The sequence below is a fragment of the Juglans microcarpa x Juglans regia genome, chromosome 8D, assembly GCF_004785595.1.
Source record: "Juglans microcarpa x Juglans regia isolate MS1-56 chromosome 8D, Jm3101_v1.0, whole genome shotgun sequence".
Taxonomy (NCBI): domain Eukaryota; kingdom Viridiplantae; phylum Streptophyta; class Magnoliopsida; order Fagales; family Juglandaceae; genus Juglans; species Juglans microcarpa x Juglans regia.
In genome coordinates, this window is record NC_054608.1 from 3,844,397 (window position 1) to 3,858,280 (window position 13,884).

At 37.5% G+C, this 13,884-nt stretch overlaps 1 protein-coding gene and 1 pseudogene across 1 annotated transcript; one reads left to right on the plus strand and one right to left on the minus strand.

Annotated features, from left to right (window-relative positions):
* The first annotated feature begins 810 nt into the window (after nucleotides 1-810).
* LOC121243165 lies at nucleotides 811-1,695 on the plus strand. Its single transcript, XM_041141231.1, has one exon. The coding sequence runs from the start codon at nucleotides 811-813 to the stop codon at nucleotides 1,693-1,695; it is 885 nt and encodes a 294-aa protein (XP_040997165.1).
* A 6,794-nt stretch (nucleotides 1,696-8,489) lies between these two features.
* Nucleotides 8,490-13,656, minus strand: LOC121243166 (annotated as a pseudogene).
* Between the last annotated feature and the right edge of the window lie 228 nt (nucleotides 13,657-13,884).

Here is a 13,884-nt window from a genome sequence, read left to right on the forward strand (position 1 = left end):
CAATGAGACGTCAAGTCTGCGCTCTATATTCAAAAATCAAATATACTGCTCTTAGAGCACTAGTAGTGGGCTCAACAAACTTTAGCCAAAATTTGACTAAGGAATCCACTTTTACAAATTTAGCTAGCCACTTTTCAACAACATCAAATAACAGGCTTAACAAATCATGCACTATTCTATTAAAATATTGATTTTGAACTTTTCATTTATTTTAATTCTAATTGTAATTTGAATTTCTCCAACGGCTATATTTTTTAACGGATATATTTTTCCAACGGTTATATTTTCTAACAGATATAATTCTCCAACGGCTATATTTTCTAATGGATATAATTCTCCAACAACTATATTCTTCCACTATAAAATATAATATTTCATTAACAATTTCATTCACTTCAACTCAAGTGTCCTTGTGAAACTTTTTTTTTTTTTTTTCATTTCCTCTCAATGGATGATCGTTCACTTTTTCACAAAATGACACTTATCGATTCAGATTCTGACAAATAATTTGAGATAGCGAGACAACTTGTGGAAGAAAAAGGATCAAGCTCACGTGGTTCTTCTAAAAAATCACGTAAATTCATAAGGCGCGATCGATTGCAAGCCCACCAAAATCTTTTCCGTGACTATTTTGCTGATCCTCCAATCTATCCTCACAAATATTTTCGAATGAGGTTTCGAATGAGTCATTCTCTATTTCTTTGTATTTAAGCTGCGGTAGAAGTCCATAAACCTTATTTTATCCAAAGACGAGATAATTCTGGAAGGCTTGGTTTTTCTTCCCTTCAAAAAATAACAGCTTCTCTACGGATGCTTGCATTTGGTGTCACGGTTGATTTTATGGATGAATATTTGAAGATTGGAGAGACTACGACATTAAGAAGCCTAAAAATGTTTGTCAAAGCAGTTGTTTCAATTTTTTCTAAAGAGTACTTAAGGAAACCCAACAATGATGAGATTGCTAGACTGCTCGCAGTTGGTGAAAAATGTGGATTTCCAGGTTTGTTAGGGAGCATCGATTGTATGCACTGGAAGTGGAAGAATTGCCCAACTGCTTGGCATGGTATGTACTCTAATCATATCCCCGAACCAACAATTATTTTAGAAGCAGTGGCTTCTTACGGTTTATGGATTTGGCATTATTTTTTTGGATTACCGGGATCTCATAATGATATAAATGTGCTTGATAGATCATTTATATTTTCTGACCTTGCCCAAGGGCTTACTCCAACTGTTAATTACACTATTAATGGTCATAACTATGCAATGGAATACTATCTTGCTGATGTCATTTATCCGCAATGGGCAACATTTGTTAAGACCATCTCATCTCCTCAAGAAAACAAGAAAAAATATTTTGTTGCAGCCCAAGAGTCCGTAAGGAAGGATGTGAAGCGTGCTTTTGGTGTGCTTCAAGCACGATTTGCTATAATTCGTGAACCTGCACGGTTTTTTCACATTAAAACACTCAATGATATTATGATGACATACGTAATTTTATATAATATGATCATTGAAGATGAACGGGATGACAACGAAGAAGAAGAGTTCGAATATGATCAGTTAGCAGAAAGCACACATGATCCTGTGTCAACTGGCCCTACACCTGAATTTAGCGAGTTCATTCAACGCCATCATGCTCTTAGGGATAGGAAAATTCATTGTCAACTCCAAGCAGATCTCGTCGAGCTCTAACGACAACAATATAGTGCCTCATAATGAGTTAAAGTCTATGGTTGTATTAGAGTCTATGGTTGTATTAAAGTTTATGGTTGTATTAGAGTTTATAGTTCTTGTTTTATGGTTGTATTAGAGTCTATGGTTGTATTAGAGTTTATAGTTCTTGTTCTATGGTTGTATTAAAGAAGCTAACAAACATAAATGTGAATATAACACATCAAGTAGCACCTTCCTCCATAAAACATAACCAACAAGTCACAAATAAAACATTACTCCATAAAATACATAACCAACATTAGAGTCAAAAAAGGCAACAAACATAAAACACTCATAAGTTCAAATCACAAATAAAATATTACTCTATAAAATACATAATAGTTAGTTTTTCCTAGTACGACTTGCAAGTATTTCCATTTGTCGTTGAAGATAGTATTGTTGTAGCATTAGAGGCATGGTACTTGTATTTAATGCCATAATTCTTTCATCTTCTTTCTTTTCTTCATTTTGTAACTTCTCCTGCTCAAGTAGTACATTTTCTTTTTGAATACGCACTTCTTCTTCCCTAAGACTCACTTCCGATTGTCTAAGACTAACTTCCTCTTGCCTAAGACAACATCTTATTGTCATAATCACATGCTTCTTGCATAAGTACGATTTTACTCTTTCTAATTTCTTTCATCTCATTTAGTACCCCGAGAGAATTGGACTCCGTCATTTCTTTTCTCTTTTTCTGCTTTATGACCAATTGGTCAATTCAAATTTGAATATACTGCATGAAAATCCTCATCTTCGCCTAAATTTATTGAATTTGGTGTCGAACCATTCGAACTTGGTTTTTTCTTCGGCTTCACTATGTCCATATGTTCCACCCACTTTGGATGGAATCTCAACACCCGCCAACAATAATCAAAGTTAAAAGTTTTCTTCTCTAATTCTAGGAACATGACATTTGCCTTGCCAATCTACGTATATAAAGCACCATGGTTACTTCATAAGATCAAGTATTTTAATAAATTACTAGCATGTTAAAAAGTCGAAATAAAAAGTGGAGAACATACCTTGTCTTGCTCGTTAAAACCACTTAGATGCATTCTCTCGACTTGTGCCAAGTAACCACAAAACTTATTTACCATTTGTTGAATCGTTGACCACCGATTCATTAGAGATGAGTAGTTACGTAAAGAGTCAAATTTCTCGTTTTTCTCAAAATATTTATGAATTATTTTCCATAACATTGTATGCTTTTGATCTTTTTCTTGCACCGCATCTAATGAAATTTCAAGCCATTCCTCCACAAGCATCAAATCTTCCTCGCTAGTAAAATTATTACCTTGTTGTGGCTTTCGTCCACTCGGTTCAACCTCAATAATCTCAACTCGGGGTGGAGAGAGTTGAGATCTATTAATCTCAGTTCTGGTACTCATAAAAAAGTCATTGTTGTTTAAAAGATTTGTGAAGTAGGCATCACGGTGAGTGGATGGATCCATTCCTAACAAGAGATGTGAGAATTGATAAAATTTACAACTTAACAAAATTTCTTATAAAATGGAAATGTTGAAAAATGATGCCAGCCGACTCGTAACAAGACTTGATGAAGTGGGAAAAATGCTTATCGGTTTTAGTAAAAATAAAAGGAAGTGGGAACAATGCTTATCGGTTAAGGAAACTAAATTCTTACTTTCTTGACCCGTAGCAAGACTTGATGAAAAGTCTATCAATAAATAGAAGAATAGGATATATCTAACAGGGTATATCAAAGTTTGCTCTAGAAGAAGTCTGCTCTAGAAGAAGTTTCCCACATGTTCGAAACTATGGAGCGTTTTCACAAGCACATAGAAGACACATGCGAAAGAACTGAAATAAAAAAGTCTTGGGTCAGAAAAAAATGTGATACTGCATCTTGGCTACCAAAAAAAAAGTCTTGGGTGAATACTGAAATAAAAAAACTGAAATAAAGTCTTAGTTATTATTTTCCATATCAAATAGTGTTGACAATAAAAATCAACCCAAGGGTAGAGAAAACTGAAAGCCATCTCCTTCATCCTCTGCTAAATGATTTTCCCATCACAGCCACTATTACCGCAACCACCTACCCAACAAAGAGTCTTTTCCATCATGTGTGTCTTCATTCACAAACACCACCAATCCCACGAATACAACATCAACCCACTCGAAACACCGACCAACCAATCAAAAAGGATATAGATAGATAGAATAATTAGGGGAGAAGGAAAGAAATTGTAAAAGAGAGGAAATAAATTGCAACAGATTATCACACCGAAGGGAACTTTTTCCTTGGTTACCTGGGAAGGTGGGGTTGAACATTGAAGATGTCTTGCTGCATCGAGGCTTTTTTTTTTTTTTTTTTTGCAATCCCGGGCTTTGTTCAAGCTACGTTGGAAAGGAAGAGAATTGTCTGAAGTTTGTGGATTTTTTCTACTACGCGGGAGAGAGAAGCAGCGGGAAGGGAATATTTTAATCAAAAGTAATATTTGGCTAGCCTCCTTTGGCTCATTAAATTTAGCCAGCCAATTCATCTAAAGCTAAAATTACTGTACATTTAGCTAGCCCATTACTACACATTATTTTACACTTTAGTTATTCTTTGGCTAAAATTTGATTTTAGTTAGCCCACTACTAGTACTCTTAGCCCAAGCCCCTCCTCCAAGAAAAGGGAAATAAAACTAGCCTTTCCTTTCCTCTGATCCGGCTTCCACCCACCCTTTGGCCGCCCCACTCAGCATTCCTTCCCCCCCCCCCCCCCCCCCCCCCCCAAAACAAAAAAGATAGGAAATTAGATGTTTCCAGCACCACAACAAGGTAAAGAATAATCAAGTTTCTTTTGATCTTGTTTGAATTTAAAACCCACCTCAACTCAATTCATCTTATCTTATCATTACAATTTTTTCAAATTCTCACACAAAATATAACAAATAATTTAACTTTTTGAAATTCTAAAATAATAATAATATTTAAAAAAATAATATTTTAACAATATTTTATTTTACTATTTACAAATTATCTCATCCCATTTCAACTCATCTATGAATACAAATGAATCTAAATTTTCTTCCATATAGAGAGAAAGAAGCTGGGCGCTGGTCGTCCCATAGTCCATAACAATTAAAGTAATTCAACCTAACCATGATAGCAAATAGATGTTCTCTTTTGTTGTTATTCCAGATCATGGATAGTCAATACCATAAACGTATTATATACATAAAGTTAAAAAGACAAAAAAAATTTACAATCATGTTTAAAATTAAAAAATAGGCAATAGTATGAAGGATATGGACTCATGCAGAGTCACGTCTCAAGGCTGCCCTCTCGTAATTGTCTTTTTTTCTATCTTTCGCATATTCAAGTTTTGAAGATTTGAGTTGTCAAAACCAGATCCAAAGGCGTACGAAATATGACGTTAACAAGATATATTAGATTTTGTGTTTAGATTGTGATTAGATAATAATTAGATACAAAAAAAAGTAGAGAATCCCTTGATAAATTTAAATAAAAACCTCTAAAATACTCTATTTTTTTTAATCTTTTTTCTCAAAAAAAGGGAAAAAAAAAGGAGAAAAATCCGTGAAAGTTGCATCTGAATTTTAGTATGTGCTACCAAAATCTCTAATAATTACTTGTTAGAGGAAAAGCTTGGCCTTTATGCTTTGCATTTTCCCTTTTGCCCTTTTCCTGACAACAATGTCTAATCTTTGGATAACGTGACCACATTTTATCGAATATGAATTCGTATATAAAAATGCAGTACTAGCACTTAATCGTACAATTCATCTATCACCAATTCAACCCATTCATACCAGCTGCAAGCTGTCGAAGAAACAGAGGCCGACCAAGCTTACTTGAGAATATCTAGCAGTACCCGGCTGGCCTACCCTAACCTATCTTTCTTGCCCGCAGCCATGACTGTTCGAAACGCGTCGAATCTACCCCGAAACAGCATTAAAACACTGGAAGATCACTAGGTAGAGAATACCTAACTCTTCCATCGACTAGTTAGCTAGCTATAATATAATCCCATATATACTTATAATATAAGCCCATGACTATACCTAGCTAGCTTGCTGATCATCACCTTCTTTCTTCCTAATGGATTTATTTATTTAGTTTGTTTTGCCTATATGCATTTGTTTTTTTTTTTTTTTGGCGGAATAAGTCATGAAAAGTGTCAAAGTACTACACTCACAATATACAAGCCATGCAGGAAATGATGTGCAACAACCTCATATAACATAGCCTGCAGCAGATCATGCAAAGGATCACGTCCTTAATGCAAAACATGTAGACGTACAAAATGCAGACTCTAACCAAGCCATGATGTACTGCACAACAACAACCTCCAGATGAATTCCACTCACAAAGATGCTATCGACAAACCATCCGTTATAGCACTACTTTCCATTTTGTCAGTATTAGCTGTATTGAGTAAATATTCTACCCATGCACTCTTGAACGTGTATATATACACTCATTCCATTTGATTGTAAAGACAAGTAAATAGTGAATATACAGAGGAATTCTCCATAGCTCTTACTAAGTCTCAAGAATTCTAACGTGGTATCAGAGAATATCAAGGACTAATCGTCCAATTATGTCTAATTCTTCAGGAACTAGTTCAGGAACCGTTTCAGCCAATACTCCAACCTCCCTTCTCTTACCCAACTTCTCACACATTCTCTCTGTGAAACTCACCCCAGAAAACTACCTTCTATGGAAGGTACAAATCGTTCCCTACCTCCGAGGCCAAAGACTATACAAATACATTGATGGAACCTCTCCCTCCCCTCCTGAAACTCTTCCTAACGGATCTCCTAACCCAGAATTTGAACAATGGTTCCAGTAAGATCAACTTGTTATGTCGGCACTTATCTCCTCATTATCAGAGTCTCTCATTTCCCAAGTAGTTGGATGTAACTCTGCCCGAGCTGTTTGGTTGTCTCTTGAATCATCTTATGCTTCTTCTTCCCAAGCTAGACTTATCCAAACACAACTCAAACTTGCTTCTCTAAAGAAAGGTTCTGGCTCTATCTCAGAATATTTTCGACGTGCCAAATCCCTTGCTGATACCATGGCTGCAGCTGGGCGTCCGTTGCCCTCAAATGAATTTGTACCCTATCTCTTGGCTGGACTAGGTCCAGACTATGATTCTCTGGTGTCTTCAGTTACCACTAGATTAGAGCCTATATCTACTGACTCGTTATTGGGTCATCTTCTTGCTCACGAAGCAAGAATGCAACATCATGCTCTTAACTCTACAGTCTTCTCGGAACCATCAGCCAACTACATTGCTCGCAGTCAGTTTTCTGGTCGTGGACAAAATTCATTCTCAGGTGGTAGGCAAAACTCTGGACGTAATCGAGGTGGACGTCAAAACAATCGTGGACGTGGTTCTGTAAACTTCTCAGGTAACACTTTGACCAACTCCCTTTCTACTAGTCCTTCTGAACCTCGCCCCGTGTGCCAAGTTTGTAACAGGATGAGTCATATTGCACTCACATGCATTTATCGCTTGAACCAAGTATATACATATGTTGCTCCTGCCTCTGCCCATTACACTGCCTCAACTTATGCTACCGACGGTTCCTGGTACCCTAACACGACAGCCACAAATCACATAACCAGTGACCTTGCCAACTTTAATCTCCAGTCTGATGAATACCAAAGTTCGGATCAACTACGTGTTGGTGATGGTTCCTCTGTGCCAATCACACATACAGGTTCAACCACTTTTCCTTCACCTTCATCCAAATTCATCTTATCTAAAATGCTTTGTGTTCCATTTTTCACCAAGAATCTAATTTCTGTTAAACAATTTTGCACTGATAATAATGCTTATTTTCAATTTTTTTTCCGATTATTTCTGTGTAAAGGACTGCACCACGGGAACACTTCTACTCAAAGGGACAACAAATAATGACCTCTACACATTCTCTGAGTCACCTCAAGTCCATTCAAGTGCACTCTCATCTCTCTCATTGTGGCACTCACGTCTAGGACATCCATCATTCAAGCTTGTTCAAAATGTGCTTCTGCAGCATGGCCTACCTTTTGATCATCTTTCTTCTATTGAGTTTTGTAATGCATGTGCAATGACAAAACATCATAAAATACCAGCACCTACTAGAAAAACACAGTCTCTTGCACATTTCCAACTTTTGTTTAGTGATTTGTGGGGACCATCTCCTCATGTTTCTGAAGATGGTTTTCGGTTTTACATATCCTTTGTAGATGATTATTCTAGATTTACTTGGCTTTTTCTAATGCAAAACAAATCTCAAGCTCTGTCCATTTTTATTAAATTCAAGGCATTTGTGGAATTATAATTCAACACTAAAATTAAACAACTCCAAACTGATTGGGGAGGAGAGTTTAGATCATTCAAAGACTTACTCTCCAACTCCGGCATTGTTCACAGAATAACACGCCCCCATGCCCACACACAAAACGACATCGTAGAAAGAAAGCATCAACACATTGTTGATTCCGGTTTGGCTTTACTTGCACATGCATCCATTCCTTTAAACTTTTGGCCATATGCCTTCCAACACGCTGTCAGATTAATTAATATAACCCCCCCATCCTCACTTCATTAATCATCTCCATTTCTCCTACTTCATAAAAAAGAACCAGATCTTACAAACATCCATGTCTTTGGCTCATCTTGTTGGCCTCTCACACGCCCATATAACACCCACTAATTTGATTATAGGGCTTTGCAATATGTTTATCTTGGTGTTAGCCCAGCCCACAAAGTCTCCATATGCTACCATATATCCACCAAAAGAATCTACATTTCAAAAGACATTAGACATGATGAGGCCACGTTTCCCTTTACACAAACCAACAAACAAACAACCGGGCCCATCATCGAGCTTAACACCGTACCTCTCCCTCTTTTTAATACAGTTCAACTTCAAAACAATCAAACCCAATCCATCCTTGGCCCACCTCCGAACCATCATTTCAACCTTCATCACCTTCAACCTCCGAACCAGTCCCTGCGTCAAACATGCAAACCGAGACACAAACACAACAACCCATTGTTACCCGCTCCTAAACTCAGTCTTCCCAACCACGTCAATTTACTGATGGCACTGTCCGGTGGCCACCACCTTCACCACATGCTGCCCACATCTCCTTTTCTTCTACCATACCCAAAAACCCATCATGCTTCTCCACTACCCAGAATTTTCCTGAATGGAGGCAAGCTATGTCAAAAGAGTTTAACGCTCTTCTAGCCAATAATACTTGGAATTTAGTTCCTGCATCTGAGGCCACTAACGTTGTATCATGTAAGTGGGTTTTTAGAACAAAGAAATTTGCAGATGGAACAATTGAAAGAAGAAAAGCACGGTTGGTAGCAAAGGGGTTTCATCAGCAGGAAGGTCTGGATTATGATCAAACTTTCAGTCCAGTAGTAAAAGCCACAACAATTCGACCGGTACTCTCACTTGCAGTGACAAACAAATGGCACATCCAACAATATGATGTGCAAAATGCTTTCTTACACGGCCCCCTCTCTGAGACAGTTTACATGACACATCCATCAGGTTTTGCTCACCCTCAGTACCCTACTCATGTTTGCAAGTTTCGCAAGGCTATATATAGCCTCAAATAATCGCCTCGTGCATGGTATTCTCGGTTAAGTGAAAAATTACTTGATCTTGCTTTCAATATTTCCAATGTCGATTCATCTCTATTTGTTCGAATTCATCAAGGCTCAACTCTGTTTGTGTTAAGTATGGATTGTATTACTGGATTAGCTCATGCTTTACGGTCTGAGTTCCCAATTACAGATCTTGGTCAGCTCCATTATTTCCTAGGCATTGAGGCAACCTACACAGATGATGGCTTAATACTTACCCAGAAAAAGTATATTGCTGAGCTGCTTCAAAAGACCAACACGACTGCCTCAAAACATGTCAAAACAGCAATGGCCACTTTGGAAAAATTGAGCATTCATTGTGGCAACACTTTTGAAGATCCATCCCTTTATCGGAGTGCAGTTGGATCACTCCAATACTTATCTTTCACAAGACCAGACTTAGTATTTGCAGTAAATAAGGTTTGCCAATATATGCATTCACCAAAACTTCCTCATTGGCAGGCAGTAAAAAGAATATTGAGGTATCTCAAACATACCGCCAATCTTGGTTTGCAATTCACAAGATCATTGTCAATGAACATCACTGCTTTCTCAGATGCAGACTGGGCTGGATGCCCAGATGACAAGAAATCAACCAGTGCTTACTGCATTTTCTTAGGTCCAAACTTAATGATCTCTTGGTCATATAAGAAGCAACCGACTGTTGCAAGGTCTTCAACAGAGGCTAAGTTTAAATCAGTTGCCAATGGCACTGCAGAAATTGTGTGGGTTCAACACTTATATAGGGATCTCGGTATTAATCTTACTGCTGCACTGACTCTATATTGTGACAATTTGGGATCTATATATCTGTCTTCCAACCCAGTTTTCCAAGCAAGAACTAAGCATGTGGAAATAGACTTCCACTTTGTGCGCAACAGGGTGTTAAACAAATCCTTATCTATGGCTTTTATCTCGGGAAAGGATCAAATAGCCGATTCCTTAACTAAGCCTCTGTCATCTGCAATATTCCAACAACTTTGTTCAAGTCTACGCTTAAGGTCCCCACAGCTTGACTTGAGGGGGACTGTTAAAGCACCACACTCACAATATACAAGCCATGCAGGAAAGGATGTGCAACAACCTCATAAAACAGAGCCTGCAGCAGATCATGCAAAGGATCACGTCCTTAATGCAAAACATGCAGTCGTACAAAATGCAGACTTTGACCAAGCCATGATGCATTGCATAGCAACAACCTCCAGACGAATTCCACTCACAAAGATGATATCGACAAACCATCCGTTATAGCACTACTTTCCATTTTGTCAATATTAGCTGTATTGAGTAAATATTCTACCCATGCACTCTTGAACGTGTATATATACACTCGTTCCATTTTATTGTAAAGACAAGTAAATAGTGAATATACAGAGGAATTCTCCATAGCTCTTACTAAGTCTCAAGAATTCTAACAAGAAGCAAAAAGAAGGAATAAATTTACGATTAAATGAACACTAGATTTGATTTGTTTCATTTACTCTTGAATTGACTGAATTCTAATGGTTGTATACGGTATAGCATACTACTGTTACTTCCATTTCAATCTCCGTTTTGCTTCAATTAATTACTAGGAATCTGTTGAGTAATAATCTAATATTATTTATGGATAAGGTATTGGACATGTTTATAAGGAATAAACATTCATATCTTGCAAAACTGGTTTTATGAGATGAGTTAGGCCCATACATGAATTTCTTCATGGTATCAGAGTCTGCCACAGGACGAATGGAGACCCACAGAATGGGATAACTACTTACTCCGTGACAATTAGGACCAGGAAAAATACTGGTATGCACGTGAGAGAATATGTTGATGAATAATCTCACATTACTTGTTGACAAGGTCTTGTATATGTTTATAAGGAATGAACGATTACCTCTTGTAGAACTGGTTTTATAAGATGAGTTAGGCCCATAAATTTCTTCAGAATCGACAAAACCCACTTGCAAATTAAGATTCTTAATTCTATATATGTATTTATGTATGTATGTTTGTATGTATACATGTATGTGTATTCAATTACCACATTTGAGATGCATTAATCCGAAATAATACTCATAATAATTAAACAACGTACATACGAATTGATCATATATAAATAATAAATTTATACAAAGCCCTATATACAATTATTTTCTAAAAAAAAACAAAACCTTTATTTAACAATAATAGTAGCAATATCGTTTATAATTTATAGCTAGAATCGTACGTACGTCCATCAATGTAATGAGCTTGTTGATCCACCTAGCTAGCTAGCTAGAAATATTTGGGATTGATGAATGGATAATAATTGGACTCAACATGACTAAAAAGATCAACACTAGAGGCAGCAGCTGTCGATATGGTAACGATGAGGCACCCGAGACTAAGGATTTGAAGGCAAATCCATCTTTTGTTCCATTTTGGTATCTTCTTTTGCACTATATACATCTCCACCGGGAAGTAAACTGCGATGGGCCAAAAGGTCAAAATCTGTATGAGTTCAAGCAAGTCGAGGTAGATTGCTAGAAACATTGATAGCACAGTAGTTGTGATCACGAAAACTGTCCTCCAAACCAGTTGGAAGAGGTTGAGTTTGTAGGGACCAAACTGGCTGCAGCCTGTTGGGATTTTAATCTCTTTGGTGATGAATTCATTATCCGGGAATCTCTTTGCTAGGGTTTCCTCAGCCATGGCCAAAATGGGTTGCAAATAGATTTGGTATCCTCCAGCAAATTGGATTAAAATGGCAGCACTTGCTATGTTAAGCAGCCAATATGGTTTATAAAAGGCATCAAGGAGGAATACAGGGGAGTTATTTCCAAAAGCAGCAAAACCCATGCAGCCATAAGCATGGAGACAAAGGTTGTGAGTGTAAGGCTACGTCGAGTTGCCTTTTTCATTATCTCGGCTTCTGATGGTGGGGATTTAACTGTGTCCTGTTTTACATGATTTGGTTAATTAGTTGATCAACATGATATAATTAATCAAGCAAGTAAAAAAACAAAGCTATATATGAATTCATATATTTTGGACCTGATTGTATATACCTCGATTTCAATGAGGACGGCTGAGAAATCGTATGCTCGAGCTATATCCCCGATTGCTTGGAAGATCTTCAACATCGTTTGGGCTCGAGTCATAGTGCCGTATTTTAGGTCACTATGATATATCCCATTCACGCCTGACAAGATGAATATGCCGTATTTTAGCAAAAGATGGCGCAAAAGTAGAAAAACATTATATGAAGTATATATGTGCATGCGTACCTGCAACTTCAGCGATAGCAAGGCCAAGACCAATTCCTGAATAAACTAGGAACATCATAAGACACAGAATGGAGAAACTGCGCAGCTGAGGAAACTTGGGAATTTGAAAGAGAACTATTTGAGCAACGGCGAAAGCAATGAAGTATGGCATGGAATTAACATAACATGCATCAGCTGCGTTGCGACATTTAGAAAGCCAGTTGATATCCCTGTTTGATTGAAACAACACAAATGTCCCAGAATTAATTAGGCACTAAGTTAATAAAGGATTAATCAAAATGATAATTAAGATATTGTACACATGATTTCAAACCTAGCTACGTGCGTCATCATTAGGGCTCCAAATACAGTGTACTCGCTGGCTGCTGCAAGAAGGTTCAGGTACTGAATCACCAAGCATATCTTGACCTTTGCCCCATCTAGAAAGTAGTAAATTAAAACCATGAAAAGAAAAGAAAAAAAATGAGAATTTGAACTCCAAGATCAAAGCTGTAATTAACAATGCATTGATGATGAACTTTGTTAATTTGATTGGGAAAAAAAGTTACCCAAGTTGGATCGAATGGCATCCATGTAAGTATGGTTTCTCTTGGCAGTGACAGGTGAACGATAGCAGGCGCAGAGCAAGGCGGAGGTGCAGTAAGTCACGAGGGAGAAGAAGATGATCACGGCTGGACCAGCAACCCATCCAAGTTGTGCAACGCTCCATGCCAAGGACAGAAACACCAGGCTAGCCACAGCCGTTGTTATGGAAACACTTGCACTCCAAACCGTCCCTGCAACTTCTATAACTTGTTTATATATATATATATATATATATATATATATATATATATATATATATATATATAAATATAGAAAAGGAAACACATTCTCTGCATGGACCAGTTTGGACCTGCACAAACCAACCGATGACAGAAAAGATCATTTCGAACACCGGCCTGCATGCAAGCCTTAATTACCTGCTCGCTTCGGGCGGCCATCGTCGTCGAAGCACTCAGAGGTGCGGCTGCCTCGCGGGAGGAGATCGTGGTCGGGAAGCATCTGGTTATTTGTGTGATGCATCTCTGTGCACTGCATATATGGTATGCAAAGGATCTCAGAATTTAAACAATGCAAGATCAGTATAAAAGTAGTTCCTGAAATTGGAAAACAAAGAAAAGTTTCTTTCAACAGACCTAATTAATATTTATTAAGCTGGCTGATGCTTAGATTGAATTCAAACAGGATTTCCAAGAAATTAATGGGGAAACGAAAGTACAATCTCTTTCAACGGAGCTAAGTTGGCTGAAG